Source organism: Mustela nigripes, chromosome X, assembly GCF_022355385.1.
Source record: "Mustela nigripes isolate SB6536 chromosome X, MUSNIG.SB6536, whole genome shotgun sequence".
NCBI lineage: Eukaryota > Metazoa > Chordata > Mammalia > Carnivora > Mustelidae > Mustela > Mustela nigripes.
In genome coordinates this window covers 37,812,062-37,838,589 of record NC_081575.1, presented here as the reverse complement: position 1 = coordinate 37,838,589, position 26,528 = coordinate 37,812,062, and the positions used below count along the sequence as shown (strand labels likewise).

At 43.2% G+C, this 26,528-nt stretch overlaps 1 protein-coding gene across 2 annotated transcripts in view; it reads left to right on the top strand.

Annotated features, from left to right (window-relative positions):
• TMEM164 (transmembrane protein 164) overlaps positions 1 to 26,528 on the top strand; it is a 90,007-nt gene that overhangs the window by 16,989 nt on the left and 46,490 nt on the right. For both annotated transcript variants that reach the window (XM_059385351.1, XM_059385350.1), the window contains exon 2: positions 8,956 to 9,022. In XM_059385351.1, coding sequence (XP_059241334.1) covers positions 8,963 to 9,022 — 60 coding nt within the window. In that variant the 5' untranslated portion in view covers positions 8,956 to 8,962. The remainder of the gene's footprint in view (positions 1 to 8,955; positions 9,023 to 26,528) is intronic.

Genomic DNA, 26,528 nt, shown 5'->3' with positions numbered 1-26,528 from the left:
AGAGAGAGAGGGGAGGAAGCAGGCTCTCTGCGGAGCAGAGAGCCCGACATGGGGCTCGATCCCCGGACCCTGGGATCATGACCTGAGCTGAAGGCAGAGGCTTTAACCCACTGAGCCACCCAGGTGCCCCCCATTATTGATTTTTAATCTTATCATGTTGTGGTTTGAGCAGATACTTTGTATGATACCTACCGTTTCTAAATTTTTAAAAAATATTTTATTTATTGATTTGAGAGAGAGAGAGAACATGAGTAGGGGGAAGGATAGAGGGAGAAGGAGAAGCACACTCCCCAATGAGCACAGAGCCGGATGTGGGGCTCCATCCTAGGACCCTGAGTTCGTGACCTGAGCTGAAGGCAGATGCTTAACCAACTGAGCCACCCAGGTACCCTGATACCCACCTTTTTAAATCTGTTCAGAGTTAATTTATGGCCTAATATATGGTCTGTTCCATGGGCACATGAGAGGAATGAATTCTATTGTTGCTGATTAAAGTGTCCTCTATAATGCCTGTTAGATGTAGTTGGTTTATTGTGTTGTTCAGGTTTTTGATTTCCTTGCTTTTCTTTTCTCTGCTGTTCTATTTAGTACTGAGAGTGGAGTATTGAAGTCTCCAGCCATTATGGTAGAGCTATTTCTCCCTTTGAATCTTTGTGTTTTTGCTTTATAGATGCTGATAGTCTGTTATTAAGTATGTAAAAATATGTCTTTCGCAGTATTGAACCTTTTATTAATAAATAATATCCTCTCTTGTAAACTGTTCTAATTTATAGTCTGTTTTGCCTAATATTAGTATAGCTGCCCCTGCTCTTTTTTTTTGGTTACCATTTGCATGGAATATCTTTTTCCATCCTTTCTCTTTCAACCTGTTTGTGTCTTTGAATCTAAAGTGAGTCCCTTGTAGACAGCCTAGAATTGAATCGTGTTTTTTATTCAGTCAGCCAGTCTGACCTTTAGTTGGACAGTTTTAATCCATTTACATCTAAAGTAATTACTGATGAGAGACTTCTGTAATTTTGCTAGTTGTTTTCCATACGTTGTGTAATTTTTTTGTCCCTCATTTCCTGCATTACTGTCTTCTTTGGTATTTGGTTGATTTCTTAGTAGTCCAACAATTTAATTCCCTTATCATTTCTGTTTGTATATATTCTTTAACTGTTTTCTTTGTGGTTATCATGGGGATTACATTTAACAACCTAAAGTCATCGCATTTTATTTTGAGTTTATATGAGCTTAATTTAAATGACATACAAAAAGCTGCACCTTTATAGTGTCATTCTCAACCCCTTTCAGGTATTGATGGCACAAAACTACATCTTTATGCAATGTGTGCCCCAAAATGTAATTATTTTCAAAGGCATTGATCTGTTAAATTATGCAGAAAAAAATGTGGAGTTACAAACAAAATTTATAATAATAGTTCTTACACACTGTGGTTTTTAAAATGTATTAATCTCTTAAATTATGTAAAAAACAAAATGTCGGAGTTATAAACTGTTGTTAAGATAATACCAGCTTTTATAATTGCCCATATATTTACGTTTACCATGATCTTTCTTTCTTTATATGGCTTCAAGTGATGATCTGGTGTCCTTTTATTTCAACCTACAGGACTCTTTTAGCACATCCCTAAACTGTGGCAATGGCTGATTTGTTCTCCTTTGCTATAGTTTTGTTGTTTAGGGAATATCATCAAAATGGAATCCTGTAATCCGTAACTTTTTGAGACTGGCTTTATTCACACAGCTTTAAGATTTATCCAAGTTCTTGTATGTATGATTTGTTCATTCATTTTTGTTGCTGAGTATGTATATACCACATTTTATTGATATGTCTGTACCACAGTTTGACACAGTGTCTGTCACAGAGCAAAATTTTATATTTTGATTAAGTTCAGTTTATCATTTTTTGAATATTTTGTGTTTTGGTGTCATATTTAAGAACTACTTGCCTAAGTAATGGTCATGGAGATTTTCTGCTATGTTTTCTTATAAGTTTTATAATTTTATATTTTCTTTGAGGATTTTTTAAAGATTATATTTATTTATTAGAGAGAGAACATGAGCAAGGGGAGTAGAAGAAAGAGATGGAGAGGGAGAAGCAGACTCCCCCACTGAGCAGGGAGCCCAATGCCTATGTGGGGCTCAATCCTGGGACTTCAGATGACTGAGATACTCCAGGTGACTGAGCCACCTGGAGCCCCTACATTTTCTGTTTAGATTTATGACTTAGCTTTTATGTTATTTGTGAGGTTTAAGCTAAATACATTATTTTATATATTCTGTCAAATTACTGTAATACCATTTATTGAAAAAGCTATGGCTTTTCTCCACTGAATTGCTTTTGTACTATTGTGAAAAATCAAATTACTCTATCACTCTGGGTCAGTTTCTGGACTATTCTGTTTCACAGAATGATGTTTTTTCTTGGCCAGTATTATACTACTCTGCTTGCTGTAGCTTTATAGTAAGCCTTAAAATCTGATAATATGATTCATCATTCTTCTCCTTTTACAAAATTATTTTAGATATTCTTCTTTCTTTACCCTTCCATATACATTTTAGAGTAAGTTTATCTGAATGCAAAATATCCTGTACAGATAGTATATTGAATGTACAGAAGTACATTGAATCTACAGATAGTTTTGGTGAGAATTGACATCTTTTCTGTGTTAAGCCTTTCAGTCTTTGAATGTGGTATGTCTATTTATTTAGGTCCTCCATTTCTTTTATAAACTTTTAATATAAACTCTGTATATAGGTTCTATACATATTTTCTTAGACTTAAGTATTTCAGTTTGGGGGGGAGATATTTTAAATAGTTTAAAGAAACTGGGTTCCAGGGACACATAAGTAGCTCAATCTGTTAAGCATCTGCCTCTTGGTTTCCACTCAGGTCATGATCTTGGAGTCCTGAGATTGATCCCCACAATAGGCTCTCCACTCGTGCAGAATCTGCTAGAGATTATCTGTCTCTCCCTCTCCCCTCCCATTTGCTCGCTCTTTCTTTCAAATACATAAATAAAATCTTAAAAAATATTGTTTCAAATTTTGCAGTTATTATGTAGAAATATTATTGATGTTTATGTGTTGGCTTTACAATCCTACAACCTTGCTAAATTCATGCATCAGTTCTAAGAGTTTTTTGGTAGGCCCTGTGATTTTCTACGTATATAATTATGTTCTTTGCAAATAGGGACAGTTTTATTTCTTCTTTTCCCTTTGTTGCCTTATTGATTTTGAGAGTGGACATTCTTGTTCCTGGTGTTAGTGGGGGAAGCATTCAGTTTTTCATCAGTAATTATGATGTTGGGTATAGTATTTTTTTTTTTAGATGTTCTTTATCAGGTTGAGGAAATTACCTACTATTCCTAATTTGTTGGTATTTATTTTTTATCATAAATAGATGTTGAATTGTGGCAAATGTCTTTTCTGTATCAGTTGATATGACCATGTACTTTGTAGTCTTTACACTGTTAACCTGCTGGAATTTATTAATTGAATTTCGAACATCAAATCAACTTTTCATTACCAGAACAAAAAACACTAGGTCACAAAATATTATTCACTTTTTAAAAAATTAGGCTCCATATGTGTGGAAACCAGTGCAGGGCTTGAACTCATGACCCTGAGATCAAGACCTAAGCTGAGATCAAGACTCGGATGCTTAATCAACTGAGCCACCCAGGTGCCTGCAGAATCTTAATCTTTTTATATTGCTGCATTAGATTTGCTAAAATTTTACCGAGTAGTTTTGTTTCTGCATTCATGAGGGATATTCATTTAGGTTTGATTTTCTTTCTTTTTTTTTGTACCATATTTGTCTGGTTTGTTGTCTGCATAATAGCCTCATCTGATGAGTTGGGAAATGTTTCCTTCTGCTTTATTTTCTGGACAAGATTGTATAAATATTTGGTATACTTAGTCACGGAAACCATTTGAGTCCGGAGATTTCTTATTCAGAAGTTAACTACAAATTCAGTTTTTTAAAAATTACATGTAGTAAATCTAGTTAATATCCATCACTACACAGTTACAATTTTTTTGTGATGGTAACTTCTAAGATCTGCTCTCTTAACAACTTTCAAATATACACTACAGTATTATTAACTGTGGTCACCGTGCTGTACATTACATCCCCATCACTTATTTATTGGATAACTGGAACTTTGTGGCTTTTGACCACCTTTACCCATTTTGCCCACCTTGACTCTCTGCCTCTGCCAACCACCAGTCTGTTCTCTATATCTGTGAGCTGAGTTTTTGTTTTTGTTTTTTATGTTCCACATGAAAGCAAAATTGTATGGCATTTGTTTTTCTCCATCTGACTTATTTCCCTTAGCATAATTTCCTCAGGGGCCATTGGTGTTGCAAATGGCAAGATATCCTTTTTTTAAATGGCTGAATAAAAGTCTGTTGTATATTTATTCAATTTCTTTAGTTGGATTGTTCAGGTTATCAGTTTCATCTTGGGGGAGTTTTGGTAATTTGTGGTTTTAGAGGAAATGCTCCATTTTATCGAAGTTGTCAAATTTCTGTGCATAGATTCTGAGTTTCTCCTTATTATTTTAATTCCTGGGGGGGGTGGGGATTCTGCATTGATATCCCTGCTTTCCTTCCTGACATTGCTAAGTCCTGTCTTCTCTCCTTTTGTCCATGTCATTCTTCCTAGAAGTTTATCAATGGTATTGACTTTTTCAAAGGCAAGCTTTCAGTTTCATTGATTTTTCCCTATTGTTTTTGTTTCTACTTTTAATGATTATTGCTCCTATTATTGTTTCATTCCTTCTGCTTGCTTTTGGTTTATCTTGCTCTTGTTCTCTGGATTTTTTATGGCAGAAGCTTGGATTACTGAGCTGAGATGATTCATTTTTTTCCTTATCTCTAAATTTTATGTTATAAGCATCCAACACATTTTGGTATGTTGTCTTTTTATTTTTGTCCAGTTCAAGGTATTTTGTAATTCCCTTTGAGAATTCCTCTCTATGAACTTGCCCTTCTAGTCACTTAGATAACTTGCCATCTGTTCTGCACTTTTTGGTTCTTGGTGGTAATCAAGTGCATTAAGTTGAAATATAAGTCATCTCACGAAGGTTTTTTGTAGCTTCATTTGTTGTTATGAATAGTAATGTGATATTCATTTTCATTGCTTTATTAAGGATAATTGTAGCTGCCATATTTTGAGTGTTTACTATGTCCTAAGCTCTGTGCTGATCAGTTCACATGGTCTCATTAAATTCTCTTAACAAACTTTTCAGCGAGGTACTGTTACTAGCCCCACTTTATGATTGAGGAAACTGAGACATGTATTTTAAGTCACTTGTCCTGAGTCGCTCAACCCCAACGTAGTAGATCTGGAAATTGAGTGTAGGTTTGTTGCCAAACCCTGACTTCTTCACCATTATCCTACATTTCCTTTCATTGTTTCATTTCTTGCCTTGTCAGTAAGATGTTATGTTCTTGAACGCAGAAACTGTCTTCTACTGATCTCCTTTTCTCTACAGCACCTGGAACTATGTTAGACACATAGTAATGGATTGATTTATGTTTGTGGAACTCAATTTAATGGCATGAACCGACCTGAAAGAGAATTAAACCTGTGACATTTGCCATATTGCCGCAATTTCTTACCAACTAAGCTAATTTAGCTCACTCTCCTGCACAAAAACAAAAAAGCTGACAAAATATTGTGACAATCATAATGGCCAAGGCTTTGAGCTGTCAAGGAGATGTACCAGTATGACTGACTGAACAGGAGTCCATCTCCAGGTTGTGCTGTTTAGTTCTGGTCTTCAGTCTGCCCTTTTGCTCTCTGTGGACCTCCTGTTCATACTTTGAATTTGTTTCACCGTTTGACTCTCTCACATGATTGCCTTTTTTCCCCTCCCCGCCCTTTACATCTTGAAGATTTAGGCGAACTTCTTACCATTGGTTTATGAATGTGTGAGTCTTACTATATACCATGTGCTCGTCTAAGCACTTTATACATGTTAACTCCTTAAAACAGTCCTATGAGTTGGGTACTGGTGTTCCCATTGTACAGTTGAGGCAACTCCCACAGGACTTTCTAGTGGCCCATTATCTATTTCCCACACACAATAGAAATCTGAGTGGCAGGCCAGAGGTGGATATAAAGTGAAAACAAAAGACTTTGCCTTTCATATGGCCAGTCACTTGACCTGTTAGGCTGTGCTCAGGGTTTATAGAGGGCAGAGCAGGTATATAATTGAGGGGTAGCTTTGCCCCAAAATGCCCAGGGAGTTCTCTTGCCCTTAGGTGCGACCCTCTCTCTCAATGGGCAGCCCAGAATCTTTTCCTACCTGTCCTACAGTCTGACTCTCTGTCTCTCTCTCTCTCTCATACACACTTACTCATGGAACATGCATAATGTTCATGGCTCAGGTCTTGGATTTAAAGCAGGGTACAGTGGCAAAAGCACAGTCTCGAAACTCAGTGATTTGTGGTAAGTCATGTAATCATTCAGTGTTTTGATGTTCTCAGCCGTGAAATTAAAGAAGATGATAATGATTATAATAAAAACTGAAGGATAAATCAGATGATGCATTTGAGTACTTAACCCAGTGACTGGCATGTAGAAATGCTCTGTACATGTTCAATCCTTTTGTGATTATTGATGTATAAGACCTTGTTAAGTATTAGGGACAATCCACACTTTGGTATATATAGTAGCTTGTAGAACTGAATTTTGAGGACCCAGCACAGGCTTGTCTTTATCTGGGAATTTCTTAGTTGTTTGGAACCTGGAAGTTGGTTTTATCTTCTTTATTTCTGGCCTTTTGTGGGCCCTTGGGATCAACTCCATCATCCTCATGATGATGATTAACTTATGGCGCCCACCTAGCTAATTGGCTTTGTGTATATGCCAGAATTCTTTTAAGGCCAGTGGCAAAGCCTGGACCAGAGTCCAGCTTTATCTGGACTATTAATGTGATGTTTCTCTTTCCCGGGGTGAATGTTTATGCTGTGGTTAAACAAGAATACTTATGTCCCGGGCCTCCCATAGACAGGCCCAGGGACAGAGTTAGGCCAGGCCTGGAATGGCCACTAATGACCCCTGCTCTAGGCACTCGAGGCTCAAACAAGAGTTTTCAGCAGTCAGTTCTCGGAGCATTCTTTCCTTGGTCACCCCCCTGAAAGCATATTAGGCCTAGGCCAGGGGATGGCTAAGGTGGTAGAGAGACCCCTGAAACCCAAAGGGAGGAGACAGGAGCCTCTCTGACTCTCCACCTGAGGTCACATTTGTGAGGGACGGTGGCAGGGGAGGGGGAGCTCTGGTATCAGGCAGCAAGAGAGATATAAGAGTTTGGGGTCTCAAGTTAGATAAACCTGGGCTTGAATCTTGGCTCTTCTAGCTTATGTGTGACACAAACCAGACCACTTTGCTTCTCTGAACTTGGTTGCTTTATCAACAAATGGGAAAAGTAATTGTACCTGTCTCAGAAGATTGATGTAAAAATTGAGCAAGAGAATTTATGTAAAGCAGTTAATTAGATAACTTGCCTAGATGATACTAAGTGCACATTATTGCCATCCTTTTGGCACTGGTAAAAATGAGCAACAGTAATAAACAGACTATGGGAAATGAAAACCATCCTTGGGGCTTCTGTGCAGTTCTTGTGGATCTCCTTGTAATGTCTCTCAGTCTTAGGCACACATCTGTGAGCTTCGAGAGAATACCTAGAGTACTTGAGTGTCTTCAAAGGGCACCTGGGTGGCTCAGGAGTTAAGTCTCTGCCTTGGGCTCAGGTCATGATCCCAGGATCCTGGGATCGAGTCCTGCATTGGGCTCCCAGTAGGGAGTCTGCTTCTCCCTCTCCCTCTGCCCCTACCCCCTTCTTGTGCATGTGTGCTCTCCCCGCCCCAAATAAATCTTAAAAAACAGTATGGACTGCTTTCCCATTCAGGGAGTGTGGAAATCCTGGCATTGCAGTGCTGCTGCTGTGTGAGAGAGTGTGTGAGAGTGTGTGTGTGTGCATGAGAGAGAGAGAGCGTGCTGACCTATCAAATCTGCTTTTCTTCAGGAGGAAGACTGTGTGTCATTCTTTTCTTCTCCCTCAGTTGTAAAGGACCATTTGCCTTGAATGATGAAAGAAGCTGCTTAAGTCCCTCCTCTGAGCTCTCAGGCAGTTGGTTCCTGGCCTGGTTGTTCTTGAGTTATAAAGGGTTTCTAGCATATGCTTCAACAAGTTTGGTATTAGGAAACGATTATTACCCGATGTTAGAGACCAGTGGTTTTCTTCTTCTTCTTTCCCCCCCCCCCATCTTTTTCTTTTTTGTTTTGCTTTTAAGTCATAAAACCCAGTCTGTAAAATCAATCAAAGCAAGCCTGGAAGCCTGCCACTTCTGCCGTCCCCACCTCCTGCAGCAGCCCTGAGGACATTTCTAAGAAAGTCCGGGACCGCAGTTGACAAAGCACTGCAGTCTGCTGGCTGGTTTGACTCGCCTTTTCACGCCTGGGACGCTGTTTGGGTGAAAGGATTGGGCCTGGCTGTGTAAACAAACAGCCATGTTACACGAACCGGGTATCCCAGGACTGTACTCGAATCATAGGGCCCTCACTTGGTGGGGCCCGTCTTTTCACCTCTTGCCTGAGCTGCGGGGGCTGAAGCTGCTGCTGGCGGCCCACTGGACATTTAGGGAGTACGGAGCTCATTCTGTAATTGAGTGTTGTAGCCCAAGTGCGTTCAGGGAGCATCTGGGGGATTTTTGAGGCAGCGCTCAGAACATTTCATTAGCGTGGAATAGGCCGCTTGAAATTGACTCTGTGTGTGTGCCAGCTCTAGGGCCGTTCTCACACGGAGAGTGCACTTGTTTACATGCCTCCCATATGGCAGGGCATAACGTGGCACATTTTTGCCTGCCCGTACAGCAGAGTCAGAGTGGGACCTGGACTTTAACGTTTGTTTTTTTTTTTTTCTCTTTTCTCCCCCTCCAGGCTCCAGATGCACATGCTGAATGGAGCACTTCTGGCTCTGGTGTTTCCTGTGGTAAATACCCGGCTGGTGAGTAGCATCTTGTAAGAATGTACTGCCAACCTACAAACCGGTGGCTTGCTCCCTCCTTCCTTATCCAGGGCTTGCCCTTGGCCTGGGCTCACGTACCCATGTGAGCTTTAAAAAACATGTGTATTTACTATTGTACTCGGACATCGCCCTTCTCAAAGCCTGTCTGCTTTGCCAAGGGCTCTGTTGGGCAAGAATTAGTTTCTTTCCCCATTTAGCCAAACTCACAGGGTGGGCTGGGCCACCCCACACCCAGTGGCTAGCCCGTAGAATCCCGCTGTAGCCAGGGGCTGGGTGTTAAGCATACATAGAGACAAGAGGGAGCTATAGGGCTAGGGTGGCAGGGCCCTGTCCTTAGACTTCTTCATGTGGGACTGTGGAGGGATTAGCCAGCCATGTTAGAAAGCACAGGGAAAGAAATCACCTGCAAAATCCTTCCTACTGCTTTCTACTTTCGTGGCTTAAATTTGCCTCATGCATTAAAGATCATAGTTTAAATCTCAAAATGATAATCCTTCCTCTTTGGATAGCATTTTCTAGTTTACAGGGTTTTTTCATATGACAGCTGTGTGAGGAAGGTAAAGGCAAGCATTATGGCCTCTTGTTACAGAGGAAGACACTGATGCTCAGGGAGACACACAAGCTCTAAGTGGCAGAGTTAGGAGTGGAGAGGCCTCTAGGCCCTATTAGCACAGATATACTTTGCTCTCTCCAAAGATGTAGTCACACCCTCCCCACAAATATTCATATATACCTCTATGATTGTTGTATGTTTCTAGGTGGATATTGTACATCAATAGAAATTAAAAGAAGAAGCATTCATCTAAAGCAGTGATTTTGAACCCAGGCTCAAAATTTTGCCTTCAGCTCATGTAGGGGTGCTTCGATCCAAACCAAACCAAACCAAAAGATGAACACAACAATGAAAAACAAAAAGACCTAAAGGACTGACACCCTGGCCCCTCACTTTGAGTGTCTGAGTTCTTAATCTGTGACACAGCCTCAGCATAGTGTTTTTGAAAAGTGTTTCTAATGTGGAGCTGAGGACCACCAATTTTGAGCAATGGCTCTGAAACTTAGTCTGTCCATAGCAGTCACCCGAGGAAATGGCTGAGAAATGAGGTTTGCCAGACCTCATCCCCAGAAGGTCAGATTAAGAGGAGCTGGTATGAGACCAGGAAATGAGCACTGATAGTAAGTCCCCAAGTAATGTTGACTGCTGGGGTCCTCGGACCACTCTTGGAGAATCAGCATCCCACGTGATCATGATCCCAAGTTACTCCAAGTGTGGAATTCCAGTTGAGGTCTGAAGACGAGCATCACATAGGTGCTCCCTGTTAGAAAGGCAGAATTCTCAGCTCCACCTCCAACCTGCTGCATGGGAGTCTGCATTTTAACAGGTGGTTTAGAGGGCCTCCCCCTCTTATTTCCAGAGAGCATCTTTGTGTAGGACACTGTAGGACCTCCTGAGGAGGGTAACACCAGGGGGGGAGAGGGGCAGGTGGGATCATTTCTGTCATGAGAGGCCAGCACACTCAGCCCAGTGTTCCCCTGTGAGCTGGTACCAGCAGGCACAGGCTGCTAACTTAGCTACCTTTGCTCCACCTTCTGTATTCCCCACAATCTGTGACTTGCCTGACTTCATCTGAGTCTTTCAGCAGAACTCCTGCAGTGGTCCCAGAGCTGTGGGGGAGAGGTACCCTAGAAAGGCGCAAAGCAAACACACTGAAAACAGATTCTTCCCTGGCTCAGGGACGTGGAACAGTGCTGGAGGCGGGGTCTGCTCCCTGCCTGTGGAGCTCCTGGGCTAAGACACCGCGGAGGATCCCGCGCTATCTTATCCCACCTGTCCGTTCACCCTGTCACTGTTTTCTCCGATGAAGAGGTAGGGCAGAGAAAAAGCTGCTCTCCTCCTTCAGTTTCAGCAGTTCTGTCAGATTCTAGGAAGGCGTGGCACACCAGAAAACACCCCCTCTCCATGCCCTGGGCTCATATAGTCAGTGGCCCTGAGTCTGAGAGCTTCCAGCCCACAGCTTTGATCCATCTCTGCCATCACTGGAGGCAGGTGTGGTTCCTCTAAACAGGTCACCTGAGTCTCTCTTCCTAGTGGGACCATCTCCCTAAGGAAAGCCAGATAGTCTACGCCTTGCAGAACCACTGAGCATCAGCAGACTTGATGATTCCCATCTGGCAAGCTTGAAAATAAAGCCCCCCCACCCCCGCCCCAGGCCAGAGCTCATTCAGACACCTGAAGTCAGAACCGCAGAGGTGAAATTTTCCTTCAGCTGGTATTGTCACACCACAGTGGTCTGTCTGCACTGGGCCAGCTGACACTTTCCGAGCGTTTACCGTGAGTCTGGTAGTGCTCTATGTGGGCTAATGTATTTGATCCTCACAATAAACTTCTAAGGCAAGGCACTGATAATTATCCCCAAGATCAAGGTGCTGGCAGGGTTGGTTTTCTCTGAAGCCTCTCTCCTTCGCTTGTGGATGGCCGCCATCTTGATGCCTTTCCACGTGGTCTTTTCTCTGTGCGTTCACATCCCTCGTACCTTTCTTTGTGTCCAAATTTTCTCCCTTTATGTGGGTGCCAGTCAGATTGGATTAGGGCCACCTAATGGCCTTCTTTTAACTTAGTCACTTCTTTAAAGGAGGTATTTCCAAATATAGTCACATTCTGAGATTAGGCTTTCAACATACGAATTTTGGTGGGGACATAATTCAGCCCCTAACGGCTTTCTGCTCTGTACAAAAAGCAATGTTTCTCTCTCCTCCCCGCTCGCCCTTCTTTCTCTTTCTCCCTCTCCCCTTCTCCCCCATCTTCTCATGGCAGATTCGCTATTATAGTTGCTGTAACACCTAGTACTTTCTAATTATATATCAAGCTATAGCCAACCAGCTCATCAGGAATGTTCAAGTAACTTTCTTTAACACTGAAACTTCCTTGATGAGCTTGATGAGAGATTCCAATCACTCTGGTAAATAATCTTGTTGCCCTTTTTTTCTAAACTGAAGCTGAGAAGAGCTCAGAGTTAGGGCTCTGTTTGCAAGTGTCTTGTCGGCTGGTGTTGGCTTGGTTATTTTAAATGGTTGGGACCTCTCCTGGGATAGCTCTGGCCAAGGACTTTCTGCTTTGCAACCCCTTCGCTGAGCTCAGATTGACTTAAAATAAGACACAGGAAGCAGGCAACTCTTTTTTTTAAAAAAGATTTTGTTTATTTATTTGACAGAGAGAGAGATCACAAGTAGGCAGAAAGGCAGGCAGAGAAAGAGAGAGGGGAGGAGGCTCCCTGCTGAGCAGAGAGCCCAATGTGGGGCTCGATCCCAGGACCCTGAGATCATGACCTGAGCCCTAGGCAAGGGCTTAACCACTGAGCCACCCAGGTGCTCCAGCAACTCTTTTTTAAGCCTGATGATCCAATTAGGTAAGAACTTAGCTTTTGACTTCTCTTTGCTCTTTCTTCTTGACTCTTTTTAATCTTCCTTTGTTGTTTTTCTGAGTAGTTATATGGAAGCAAGGAAAAGATAGTAAGCTAGCGTGTACCTCAGTAACACAGTCAAACATATACTCACGTATATAAGGACAGAGAAGGAGGGAGTTCCAAGAAGTTGCCATGGTCAGCTGAAGGATTTGGGGTCATCAGTGCATTTCCATTTGCTGAGCTCTGTCCTGTGCCTTACGGGTTCTGGGGTTTGCCTGGGTTCCAGTTTCTCCTGGCTCTCCATCCTAGCAGCTGACACCTTGGAGGAAGGAACAAGTATTCCAACGGCTCATATTACAAGGAAATGGTCTTTGCTGCTGGGATTCTGGACTAGGTCTGTTTCTCACTTCTGATGAAGTGTCTTAAGGGCAATTTTAATTTTGCTTCTTAGAGAGAAGGAGAGGAAATGCATCATGGAACTATTGATTATTATATTAGCAGGGAGCTAAAGGCTTGTCTGGAATCATCTTACCTTCTAGAGGGGGGGGTCCTTCGATGGATTAATGCCTTGCCTTAGGAGCCAAGGTGGGTGCCTCTAAAATCCAGCTCTCCTGACTCACTTGACTTCAGAGCTCTTTTCCTATTCTATGACTGCAGTTCAGGGCGAGTCTGAAAGCTGGTGAGTCCAGATGCTGGAGATGCTTCTTAGCTTCAGTCCACCTGAAAGAGTTGGGCTGTAGGTTTCTTTGAGAAGCTGAAGGATGCCGTAGAGCCTCTTTCCCAGATAAATGCACAAACACGGTTTTGCAGGTAATTTCAGGAGACTGTCACCTGCTGTTCCTCCACACCCTTACCCCCCACTGCCAACTCCTAGCCCATCCGTGGAGCCCATGTTAAGATCCCCCACCCAAGTTGGCAGTAGTCCATGGCTTGAAGAATAGATGCTGCCTAGTTTATGAGCTCCTTGTTATAGCCATTGGCTTTGCAGCTGGTGTTGAGGCTGGGTTCCTTTCCTATTGCCTGTAACTTAACAGAACATGCCTCTTCAAGGCCAAAACACCTTCTGGAAAGTGAAAGCCAAGAGGTGGGAGCTAAGTAGGGTGCCCATGGAACGTGGTTACATATTAGATTTTCAGTTCCATCTCGTACCTTGCAAGGTTGATCTGGTCCTCAGAGTGAGGCACTGGGCAGAAGCTGCATCCCCAGCCCTGTGCCTTTTGTCCTCAAATGCCCCCAAGAGTCCCTTCAGAATGCAGAGTGTTCTGAGCAAGGTGGAGTGGAAACCGAAAACAAACTTCCAAAACACCGTATCAGCCCCCTTTCCTGACTGAAGACTGTAGCCCGGGCTCTATTTGCAGTTGCAGCCATCTGTCTTCTACGAGAATAATAAGAAGAAGAATGGTAATGATTCTTTTCATCAAGCTCCTTTCTTCTTCAAGGCCCAAAGCCTTGTGTGTATTATTATCTCATTATCAAAATTGCCCATTATTGTGCATCCCTGTTGATCTCTCATGTTAGTTCGTTTTTCCCCTCCTTTCCCTCCCCTCCTTCCCCTTTTGCCTGGCTACTGTGCTGTTAGATGGTTCTCCTGAATGTCCCTAACTCCAAGACCAAGAGGAAGGGGTTAGTAAAAGATTGTTTTCATTACTGGGGCGGCTCCCCAGCTTCCACAGTCATTATCTTAATGTACTCAAGATGCAGCTTTACCACTGGCACACCTCGTCCTCATGTCTGCCTCTTCGCCTTGAGAATCTTACTCTTTGCTAATTGGCACATTGAAATGTGCTAATTGACCTAGAAAAGTTATTTCTGTGACTGGCAAATTGAGCTATTTAAAAAACGTATACTTTGGATTTTGGACCTCAACTAGGGACAGAATGTCCCTTTGCTTTCCTGAGAGTACTTAAATGATGAAAAGCTTCGTTTCAGAAGAGGCCTTTGCTTTCTGGACACTCGATGTGGGCAAAACTGTGCCTCAGATGTGGACAAGAGTCCAGTGTTCCTGGGCCAAACTAAACCAAATGCTAGGGACTATTCTAGAATATGTCTAATCCCTGCCTTTATTTCAAGATTAATCTTGGAGCGTCTTCGGTCCTCCGTGAGTCTGTCCCAACCCAGCAGTCCATCCAGACTTCTTTGAGCATGTTTTGGTGTGATGCGTTGTGCTGCGTGCGGCAGGGGATTCAGAGACAGCTAGGGTGTGTTCCAGGCTCACTAGGAACTTGCAGTTTAGTTAGAAAGTTGAGGCTTAAACTATGGCAGCATTACAACTGAAATCATGAAAAGTGTGTATTGCAAGGCAGTTCAGGCTTAATTGCTAAATTTACAATCATCCCAAGCTCTGAGATGAGAAGAGGATTAATGTTAGCGTTTCTCAGGTACCTACTGTGTGTCACGTAATTTACATATGTTATCATTTAACTTGCAAAAGAGTCCTGTTTTACCTATGACAAAACTGGGGTTCAGAGAGGTTGAATGACTTCCTCAGGGTTACATGACTTCTTTTTCTTTTCTTTTTTTTTTTTTAAAAGAGTTTATTTATTTGAGCGAGCGAGAGAGAGAATGTGTGAGAGAGAGAAAGCATGAGAAGGGGGAGGGTCAGAGGGAGCTGGAGACCCCAGGACCGTGACCTGAGCCAAAGGCAGTTGCTTAATCAATTGAGCCACGCAGGTGCCCGAGTTACATGGTTTCTAAAATGCTGCAGCTAAACCCATGCCCCGGGCATGCTCATACACTGCCTCCTGGAGAGACCAGTGGATTAAGCGGTCCGAAAAAGTCTCACTGAGAAATAAAGCTCCAGCTGAGCCTCGAAGGGTGATTAGAATATGCACGCAGTCACAGAGGAACAAAGTGGTTCGGCTAAGGGAATACCGTGACCATGGCCGTGGCCAGAGCACAGGGCGGGGGGTGGTGAGGGGGAGGTAGGATACCAAGCATTCATCACTGTGCACTCGTCCTGTCCCCTAGAGTCTGAGAAGTAGGATGGAGAATCATAATTCTCGTTGTATGTGGAGACATTGGCACTTATTTGCAGGCTACCAGATGATATCCACAACCCTACTTCTGTTACGTCTTTTCACCCTTTATCACCACCTTTGGATTCCTGGGCATTTCTTATCTTTTCCACCTCTACTGACAAGAATTCCTTACAGGTGGATGGGACTTCATAGCCAGAAAAGCTCTTGCACAAATATCTCACCCTAGTGTATTAAGAATATGGATGTCGGGGATGGGGGTGGGGGATGCCTGGGTGGCTCAGTTGGTTAGGCGTCTGCCCCTGGCTCGGGTCATGATTCCACAGTCCTGGGATCGAGTCCTGCATCAGGCTCCTTGCTCAGCGGGGAACCTGCTTCTCTTTCTCCTTCTGCCTGCTGCTCCCCCTGTTTGTGTTCTCTCTCTCTCTCTCTGACAATTAAGTAAATTTAAAAATCTTAACAAAAAAAAAAAGAATGTGGATGTCAGGAGCAAGGGTAGGGATGCAGGTTCACATCCTGGCTGTGCTACTCCCCTGTGTGTGTATGAGTGCCGTGCCCCTGCCCGTGTGTGTGCACACCTGTGAAAAAGGGAGAGGGGGAGGGAAAGAGGGAGAGAGAGGGAACTTGGCCAAGTTACTTAACTTGTGGACCAAGGTTCTCCCATCTATAAAAGGAAGGTTGATAGTAATGTTTACCTTTTAAAACTATCCGGAGATTGAGTCATTAATATGGGTAAAGCATGTAGGTCAGCACCTGGCAAACTGGAAGCTCTCAATCAGGGTTAGCTGTTAGGTATTAGTCTGGGATCTTCACAGAAATCCTGTGAGGTGGAATTAGTATAACTGTTTTATAGATTGGGCCCTCCAAAATTACTGTTTTTTTAAAAGATTTTATTCACTTGGGAGAGGGAGACAGAGAGAGCACACAAGGGTGGGGGAGAGGCAGAGGGAGAGGGAGAAACAGTCTCTTTGCTGAGCAGGGAGCCCGATGTGGGACTCGATCCCAGGACCTGGAGATCACTACCCGAGCTGAAGGGAGACACCCAAGCATCTGAGCCACCCAGGTGCCTTGAGCCATCCAAAGTTTTCAGTAACTTGTATCAGGACACAGACAGAACTGGTCCGAGAGCTTTGGTCTTTCTGATACAAAGCTCATGGACTTCCTCCTCTTTCTTAATTACTTACATTGATTTTCAGTTATTGAGCCAAATCAGCTCTTTGTGGTAAATTTTATACAATACCCTTTAGAGATTTGGGGGACTGATTATACTTTTAGGCTTCTTTTTTAGTAAAAATAGGATATACTCATTGCAGAACCGATAGGAATATAAAGAGAAAGCTCATCATTTTACCCACCCCCTGCTGCACCCCAGGGATAAGTTACAATAAAGGCTTGTGTATCTTTCTACATTTTTCTTTTGCTCAGAAATGCTGAGAAAGAGTTTTCTTATTTCTTAGGGTTGTTGGTTTGTTTGGGTGTAGGTTGACACCCAAACAACACTGTAATTGACATTACACTGTAAACATCGCTCCAGCGTATTTTCCTTTCATTTAACAGTAGGTAATCCGTGATCACTGTAGATAATGAATGTAACTATTGTTCTTTTCTAGTGGCTGCCTAGCGCTCTGTAGTTGGGTTGGACTCTGTATTCAGCCAGTGCTCTCTGGGTTCCCAGCACTACATCTTAATTAGTCTTCGTGGGCAAGGGTAGAGACTTTTGTGGAGTCTGTCCCCTGTAGGACCTTGCACCTAGTATATAGTAAGTATCCACAGAGAGGATAAATAAATTAGTTGGCCAATCTAACCCTCTGTTCTGCTCAGGGAAATCCCAGGGATCCCTCTCACACGTGTCTTGAGATCTTGAGAGTGAAAACAGGGGGATGATAGATGATATTTTTCCCAGGTGAATTATTTTTTTGAACCACTTATAATAATACTGTTTTCCTGATTACAACAAAAGACATGTGAATGGGGGAGAATTTATGAAATATGTGAAAGTATATGTGAAAAATAAAAATCACCCTCAGTGCAAAGGTGGTTACTTTTCAATGTATTTTATTTTGTTTTAAGATTTTATTTACGTATTTTAGAGAGTGAGTGAGAGAGCGAGCAGGGGGCAGGAGCAGAGCGAGAGGGAGAAGCAGACTCCCCACTGAGCAGGGAGCTGGACACAGGGCTCCATCCCAGGACCCCAGGATCCTGACCTGAGCTGAAGGCGGAGGCTTAACCCACTGAGCCACCCAGGTGCCCCTTTTCAGTTCATTTAAAACAACAACAACAACAAGTGGGAGACGTTTGTGCCTTTGTCTTTACAAATGTATAACTGTTTTATTTACAAAAGTAATATCCGTTCATAATGGAAAAAAAAATAGAGACTACAGAAAAACACCAGAATAAAGCACATCATTGAGCCATAACGATGGTTCAACATTGTTTGCCGTGTAGTCTCAAAGTCTTCTGTCTCTGCGTAGATGTGAAGAGTTCATCCGGTGCAGGGGTCACACCGCCAATGCTGGAGCCGCCCTGTCTGTGGTTTTGTGCCTGGCCCCCTGCCTTTAGCCATGGGACCTTGCAAAAGTTCCCTGGCTTCTGTGAACTCCTTTTCTTATCTACGACACGGTGTGCAGGTGAATGGAGATTATGTGTGGTAAGCAGTCCACACCCAGCGCCTGGCACATAGTGTCAGATGCTGTTGTCGGTCCTGCAGTTCCTAATATTATCTTAGAAATCGAGGGACGTTCCTGCTGGCATGTGGGTTTTTTATGATGTCCGTCTTCAGAACTTTGCCCCTCCCCCCCTTGCTCCTTAAGCTTTTGGGTGATGGTGGAGCAAAGGGGGCTTTGTTTTGGAATTAGCCATGCTGAGCAAGATTAAAATTCCCTGGCAGGCTTCCTTTTCTACACTAACTGCACCGTTGTTTTTTGCATGTGTTTCAAAGGCCGCCTGTTTGATTTGAGAACTGGCCAGCTCTCTCTCCTCCATGCTAACAGGTGAATTAGGCCCCCTTCTGGTTTTTCTTCCAGTTGGAAGAAACTATCCAGACCTTTGGGTTTGCCAGTGAGGCCCAAGCCGCTCAGCCTGTGGAGGGAGGGGCAGCAGGGAGCACCTGGCAGTAGCCTTCTTGCCTCCGGAGCTTGTGAGTTATCTGCCTTTGTTTGGTTTTCTTAAAATGAGATTAGAAGGGCCAGCCTCCAGCAGTTGTAACTAGGGCTTCTCATCCAGCCTGGAGCCATTAACCCCAAGCAGTGTATCTTTATGCAATAAGAGCCTTCTCTGGTGGGTGGTATCACTCTCTCCAGTCTGTGGACCAGCTGTTTTTTCTTTTTTGTAAAATTTCATTTATTTGAAAGACAGAGAGTGACGGAGCACCCAAGTGGCAGGGAGGGGCAGGGAAAGAGGGAGAAGCAGATCCCCCCTGCTGAGCAGGGAGCCTGCAGCAGGGCTGGATCCCAGGACCCCAGGATCATGACCTGAGCTGAAGGCAGACGTTAATGGACTGAGCCACCCAGGCGCCCCTGTGGAGCAGTTGTTCTTGACCCCAGCCACATAGAAACACCAGAGCCGATTTAAAAACATACCCATTTTCGAAAATCACCCCAGGTAAATCCAATGTGCAGTTCTGCTAGGCATCCTGTTCCAGTCCCAACCTGCTGCTGAGTGCACCCCTGGCGCTTTGAATGATATAATGTTGCTTCATCGAGCCCCCCAACTTTCCTCATTTCTCAGATGGGATTAGTAATATCTGCTCTCTCTACCTCACGGATAGGTCAGGAAGAAGGGATAGTGGATAAGAAGAGATAACAAAGAGATAGCAAAGAGCTTTGGAAGGTTAAAAGCACTACTCGAATGAGTAATTGCCTTGTTATCTCTCCCTTCAGTCACTTTTTTAAGGGGGGGGTTTACTTAAGACGTAATTCATATACCATAAATCTATCCTTTTAAAATGTACAATTCAATATTTCTAGTGTGTTCTCAGAGTTGTGCAGTCATCACCACTATATTTAATTTTAGGACATTGTCATCATCCCCAAAGCAGCATTGTGTACCTGTTGGTAAGGAAAGACTTCACCCTTCAGTATTCTTCTGGCTGGTCTAAAAATTAAACAGACACAAGATGAATTGCAGGAGAAAAAAATTCCTTTTGTACATACAGAGGTCTCATAAATATGGGACCTAAGAAGTAACTAAGAGGCAGCTTTTATACTTTTTAGGCAAAGAAACAATAAATTTATGAGGACTTGACAAGACAAGGAAAACTTATGTTTGAGACTTTTAATTTGTAAGGCATTCTAAACAGAATTTGGGTAGTAAATTACTAGAAGTAATAAGATTTCTTTATATAGGCTTCTTTGGCCCTAGATTCATTGCCTTTGCTGATAAGGATGTCCCTCTGCTTTCTGGTGCAGGGAAGGTACCTTTCACATGGAAAATGTATTTCTTGCTTTCTGGAGACAAAAGGCGGGGAGACCGAGTTTTCTTACACTGGCGGCTTCTTAAGTAACTTTAATTTAAAATAATCAATATGCCACCAAAGCATATATTGGGGCCACTGCCCTGGGCCCCCACTACATATTAGTGGTGTCTCTCTATTCCCTCTCTAGGATCTTGCCCATTGCTTATGAACTTTCTGTCTTTATGGATTTGCCTATTCTGGACTTTTCATTTAATTGGAATCATATACTATGTGGCCTTTTCTGAGTGACTTCTTTTGTTCAACATAAAGTTTCAAGTTCATCCACTGTTCTTGTGGCATGTATCAGTACTTCATTCTTTTTCATGGGTGAATAATATTCCTTTGTATGTTAAACCACATTTTGTTGCTCCATTTATCCACTGATGGCCATTGGGTTGTTTCCACCTTTTGACCATTGTGAATAATGCCACAGTAAACATTCTTGTAAAAGTATCTGTTTGAATGTTAGCTTTTGGGTAGATACCTAGAAGTGGAATTGCTGGATCATATGGTAGCTTGGTGTTTTAACCTTTTGGAGAGCTGCCAGATTGTTCTTCAAAGTGGCCATGAAGTTTCATATTCCTACCAGCAGTATATGAGGGCTCTAGCTTCTCTGCATTTTCACCAACTTTGTATTGTTGGGCCTTTTTTATTGTAACCATCCTAATGACTGTGAAGTGATGACTCACTGACTCACTGTAGGATTGATTTGCATTTCCCTGATGATGAATGATGTTAAATACTTTATTATACTTATTGACCATTTGTATGTTTTCTCTGGGGAAATGTCTTTTCAAATTCTTGCCCATTTTTTTGTTGGGTTATTTGTTCTTTATTGTTGTGACAGTTCTTATGTATTTTGGATACTAGACTCTTATCAGATATGCGATTTGAAACATTTTCTCCCATTCTGTGGGTTGCCTTTGCATTTTATTTATGGTATCCTTTGAAGCACAAAATCTTTAAGCTCTGATGAAGTCAAATCTCTAATTTTATTTTGGTTGCTTGCAATTTTGGTATCCTGTGTAAGAAACTGTTGCCTAAATCCACTGCCATGAAGTCTTATGACTGTTTTCTTATAAGAGTTTCATGGTGTTAGCTGTTACATTTAGTCTATGATCCATTTCAAGTTAATTTTTATATGGTGTGAGGAAGGGGTCCAAATTCATTCTTTTGCATATGGATATCTAGTTGTCCTGCACCATTTGTTGAAAGACTCTTTCCTGTTGAAATGTCTTGGAACTCTTGTCAAAACTCATTCAAAAATAAAAGTAAGGGTTTATTTCTGGGCCATCAATTTTATCCCATTGACGTATATGTCTCTCCTTATGCCAGCGCCTCACTGTCTTGATTATTGTAGCTTTGTAGAAAGCTTTGAAACTGGGAAGTGTGGGTACTCCAGAGTAGTTCGTCTTTTTCAAGGTTGTTTTGGCCATTCTTGTGCCCTGCATTTCCACATGAATTTCAGGATCATCTTGTCAATTTCTGCAAAGCAGTTATGGGGTGGCATTAAACGTAGATCAGTTTGAAGAATATTGCTCTCTTAGCAATATTAAGCCCTCCAGTCTGTGAACACAGGATGTGTTCTATCTATGTATTTAGGTCTTTAATTTTTTCAATGATGTTTTGTAGTTTATAGAGTATAGGCTTTACCCTTCTTTTGTTGTATTTATTCTTTTTTTTAAAAAAAATATTTTATTTATTTATTTGACAGACAGAGATCACAAGTAGGCAGAGAGGCAGGCAGAGAGAGAGAGGAGGAAGCAGGCTCCCTACAGAGCAGAGAGCCCGATGTGAGGCTGGATCCCAGGACCCTGGGATCACGACCTAAGCCGAAGGCAGAGGCTTTTATCCACTGAGCCACTCAGGCGCCCCTTGTTGTATCTATTCTTATGTATTTTCCTCTTTTTTTAAAAAAAAGATTTTATGTATTTGAGATAGAGAACAAGAGAAAACATGAGCAGAGCAGAGGAAGAGGGAGAGGCAGGCTCCCTGCTGAGCAGGGAACCTGACATGGGACTCCATCCCAGGACCCTGGGATCAGGACCTGAGCTGAAGACAGACGCTTAACCTGCCTGAGCCATCCAGCCACCCCTGTATTTTATTCCTTTTAATGGTATTGCAAATGGAATTGTTAATTTTGTTTTCAGATTGCTCTTTGCTACTCTAGAAATACAGTTTACTTTTTCTGAATTGATCTTGTATCCTGTAAACTTTCAGAACTCATTTATTACTGCTAATATTTTTGTGTATGTGTGTATTTTTCAATTTTTTTTTAAATAGATAAGATCATGTCATCTGCAAATAGAGGTAGTTTTACTTCTCCTTTCCCATCTGGATGCCTTGTATTTGTTCTTTTTGCCCAGTTGCCCTGGCTGGAATCTTTAGTACAGTGTTGAATAGAAGTGGCAAGAGTGGACATCCGTGTCTTTCCTCATCTTAAGGGGAAAGCATTGCTCTTTCATCATCAAGTATGATTTGAACTCTGGGTTTTTCACAGATGCCCTTATCAGGTTGGGGAAGTTTCTTCAGTGACCTTTAATAAATGTTCACTATTAGAGAACTGTGGGTGGTAGGAGATTGCTCGATGCGGAGTTACTTAGTCATTCAAAGTTTGGAATTGCTTTGGGTGAGAAAATGTCACTTTGTCCCAAGGGAGGCATTGCAATACTTCAGGGGCTTGGAGTCATGTACATTCAAATTAAAATATGGAAGCGTCAGCATATTTGAAAGAACAGATAAAGCTAATAGAGTTTCTCTTAAATTATAGTGCTACTGCATTGCCCTGAGAGAATTAAAGGCAGATAAAAAGGATCCTTCAGGGTGCCTGGGTGGCTCAGTGGGTTAAGCCTCTGCCTTCAGCTCAGGTCATGATCTCAGGGTCCTGGGATCAAGTCCCGAATCGGGCTCTCTGCTCAGTGGGGAGCCTGCTTCCCCCCTCTCACTCTCTGCCTGCCTTTCTGCCTACTTGTGATCTCTCTCTGTCAAATAAATAAATTCTTTAAAAAAAAAAAAAAGGTCCTTCACTGCTGGCATATAGTGGCTTATGGTTACAGAATAGTCCCTATACTTAGGGTAGGTATATTAGTCAGTTCAGATCACCATAACAGATATAAATGTCTCTTAAAATGGGTAATGAACTCCATATTCAGAGTTGCTTTTGTGTCTGTAGGTTTTTTCAAAAATTAACCAGCTTAGAATAACCAATTTGCCCAAGAGGCATATCTTGGGGTGGCAAAATCTGCCTGCCTACAGGAGCAGAGAGATTAAGCAAATCACCTAAAGGCACTGAGCTAGTGAGTGGCCAGCTTGCAAATTAGAACCCATGTTTCTGTTTCCAAAGCCCGTTCTCTTTCCAATACACCACGCCACCTTCCATCCTGTATCCTAGGTCCTTGACACTCAAAGTGTGGTCCACCAGCCAGCAGAATTGTCCTCCCCTGGGAACTTACTAGAAATGCAGTCTTGGGCCCCATCTAGACCTATAGTCTGCATTTTAACAAGATCTCCTGGGGACTGGTGTGCAGGCGAAATTTTTAAAAGTCCTGGGAAGCAAGATGGAGAGAGGAAGCAAATGATTGACATAGTGTACAAAGGAGCAAAGGCAACTCCGTCCTACTCCGCTCTCGTTCTGCTACTGTTCTGTCCTTTAAGGAGCCCTATCTTCCAGCAGGTGTGGGTGGAGCATACATGGTAAAAATGGAGGTCTTGCTGATCAGGGACCCAGCTGTTGTAACTGAGGCCCAGACTATAGGGCTTGACAAAAATGGAGGTGTTTTGTACTTTATGGTATATAAGTTATACCTCAACAAAAAAGAAAGTAGACTATTAGGACCTGAAATCCTAAAATCCACTGCAGGTGAATTTGACAGTTCATAGAGCATAACTAGGTGAGGGGACCCAAAGCAAGATTGAATAGCTCTTTCGATTTTTAAAAGATTAATTAATTAATTAATTAATTTGACAGAGAGGGAGATCAAAAGTAGGTGGAGAGGGGAGAGGCAGGTGGAGAGTGAGGGGGAAGGCAGGCTTCCTGCTGAGCAGAGAGCCCATGTGGGGCTTGATCCCAGGACCCTGAGATCATGACCTGAGCCAAAGGCAGAGGCTTAATCCATTGAGCCACCCAGGCACCCTAGCTCTTTTGCTTTTTGAAAGGAGCAAAGGTTAAACACTGGGAGTTCTAGATCTAAGAGATACCCGTGCAGAACAGCCTCCAGCCAAACTGAGGAATGGTGTCTGAGGCACTTGGTCTCCAGCAATGTGGAAACAGGACCAGGAGCCAGTGTAGGCTCCCCAAAATACATTATTGTGAAACTTACCATGTTTTGTTTTGATAGGATTACTCTGACGCTTATTAGGGGAAGCCAGAGTATAATCTGGATGTTGGTAAGTCATTTTCCCAAGAATCAAGCTAGACAATTAAGCTAGAGTATTAAGGTCTTAGTAACAGACAGTGCAGTTAGGTGGCTTCATGGTTGTTAAACTAATTTAACGGTTGATGGTGACTCAGATCAGGGCACAGAGGACTCCCCAAAGGGCCAGATTTGCTTGTGCCCCAAAGCTGGGAAGACAACTATGTCGGGGACAGTGCTGATATTCCAAAACATCCTAAAAGGTAGCACCTGAGGAACAGAAAGGAAATTTTATGGGAGTCCAGGTGGCTCCAGATTTTATGGGAGTCAAAAACTGGCTTCAGAAAATCAACTGGATCCTAGCACTTTTGAGCTTGGGAGGTCCTGAGAAATTCAGGTTATCTAACTACATCATACTGCACATGACAGAGCCCAGGAAAGGGAAATGTCTAGGTCATATGGCCAGCCAACACAGCTTTATGACCAGAACTCAGGTCTCCTGACTCCCAGACCAGTGCTCTTTCTGCCTCCCCTGTCGCATAAGTACTGAATGGAATGCTCTGTGTGTGTGTATGTGTGTGTGTGTTGTGTGTCCCCACACCAGAGAGTTGTGTGACACCAGGTGGGTATCCTACCATTTAATTCATTCTGACACTGCCTGGCGATAGCATCAGATCTCACAGGTTCAGGGCTCGTCCTATAAGACTGCCCCCATCTCCGTGGCGGTCATAGGTCCAGCTTGTGACCTGTGCTTCTGACTGGCTGTAAATCGGAGTTCCCCTGACCCCCTCCTCAGGTTCGATGAACTTGCTAGAGCAGCTCACCGAAGTCAGAAGCATGGACTGATGTTTACCAGTTTATTGGAAAGACTCTTTGGAGGGCAGCCAGATGAAGAGGTATATAGGGTAGAGTTCAGAAGGGTCCTAAGTGCGGGAGCCTCTGTCCACAATGGCAGGAGGGTGTGCCACTCACCTGACAGGCAGATGTTTTCACCAGCCGACAAGCTCATCAGCTCTTGTTGTTCAAGAGTTTTTCTTACAGAACCCAAACCATAGCCACCCTTTTGCAGAGGTCAGTGGGGCTGGCTCAGGATTCCCTACTCCCCTCTCATCACTTTCTGGTGACCGGGACCATCCTGAGGCCCTGGTTCCCTGGGCGGTTATGGGCTTAAAGCTCCACCTTGTGGCGACAGGCCAGCAACCCCGCAGCTGGGCAGGAGGCCTGGAGGCACAAGGTAGAGGTGTCCTGTGGTGGTGGTGTCCTTTGAATTGTCTCCCCCAATCTTCTGAGGTGACAGTACTGGCCTGTTCCAGGCGTCAGCTGAAAGTGTTCTAATAAAAATGGCACCCAAAGGAGGAATGATAAGGTATCTGATTTTAACCCGAAGTGAGAGAACACCAGATGTTTCATTCTGTCTGAAGGTTCGAGGGAGGAAAAGCAATTAGCAGCTGCTACTGATTTAGCAACAGACACCTGCTAAATGAAAATCTGTAAAACCGGCCAGGCTTTGGCACCAGAAGTGTGTACGCCACTTCTCAGACGTTTCTGGGAATTGTAAATTATGTTGGCCCAAAATAGGTTGTGGGTGGCAGTGGGGGAGTGGGCTCTAGAGAAGCGAAACATGTCTATATAGACCAGAATCATATTATTCTGAGATGACAGCAACTTAAAATGCCTCTTTGGTGGGGAAACAGAAAGGAAGAGAAGAGATGGAATTTTTCAGAAGCTCCGTGGTTCTTCTCTGCTTCTCACCTGACTCGTGGGCTGCCCTCTGGGGTCTGTTCCATAGGGGAAGAGCGGGGGCTGACAGAAGGGCCAGGGGAGTCCTACTTCGCTTTCTCTTGCTGATCTGAAACATACCTCTCCCCTCTCCCACGGACAGGGGGTCTCCAAGCATGAGGAACTCTCAGCTGTGGGCTCCCAGTAGCTCCTGCCCTGTGACGGTGACAGACTGTTGGCTCTGGGAGCCATCTGGACATCTTCTGCTGAGCTCGGGCTTTGCTTTGGCTCGGAAAGAGGCCTGTGTATGGCTTTCTGCTTTCCAGAATTCTCTTGCAAGTAGACATTAACTAGTGTTCTCCCCCTCCATTTTCCCGAGGCCCACCCTGAGACACAAACAGTACAAACAGGAATTCATGAAGAGGGCTTGGGGAAATCTGTGTATGTGTTGGAGAAGTGGGAGGACACGAGGTTCTGTATGGAGTGGGTGTTCGTGATGTGACTGGTGATGAAGAGGCCAGTTTGTCATTGGTCTAGTTGGTGTCGAAAGAATCAGACCATTCCCATTTGGGCCTCGTGCCACAT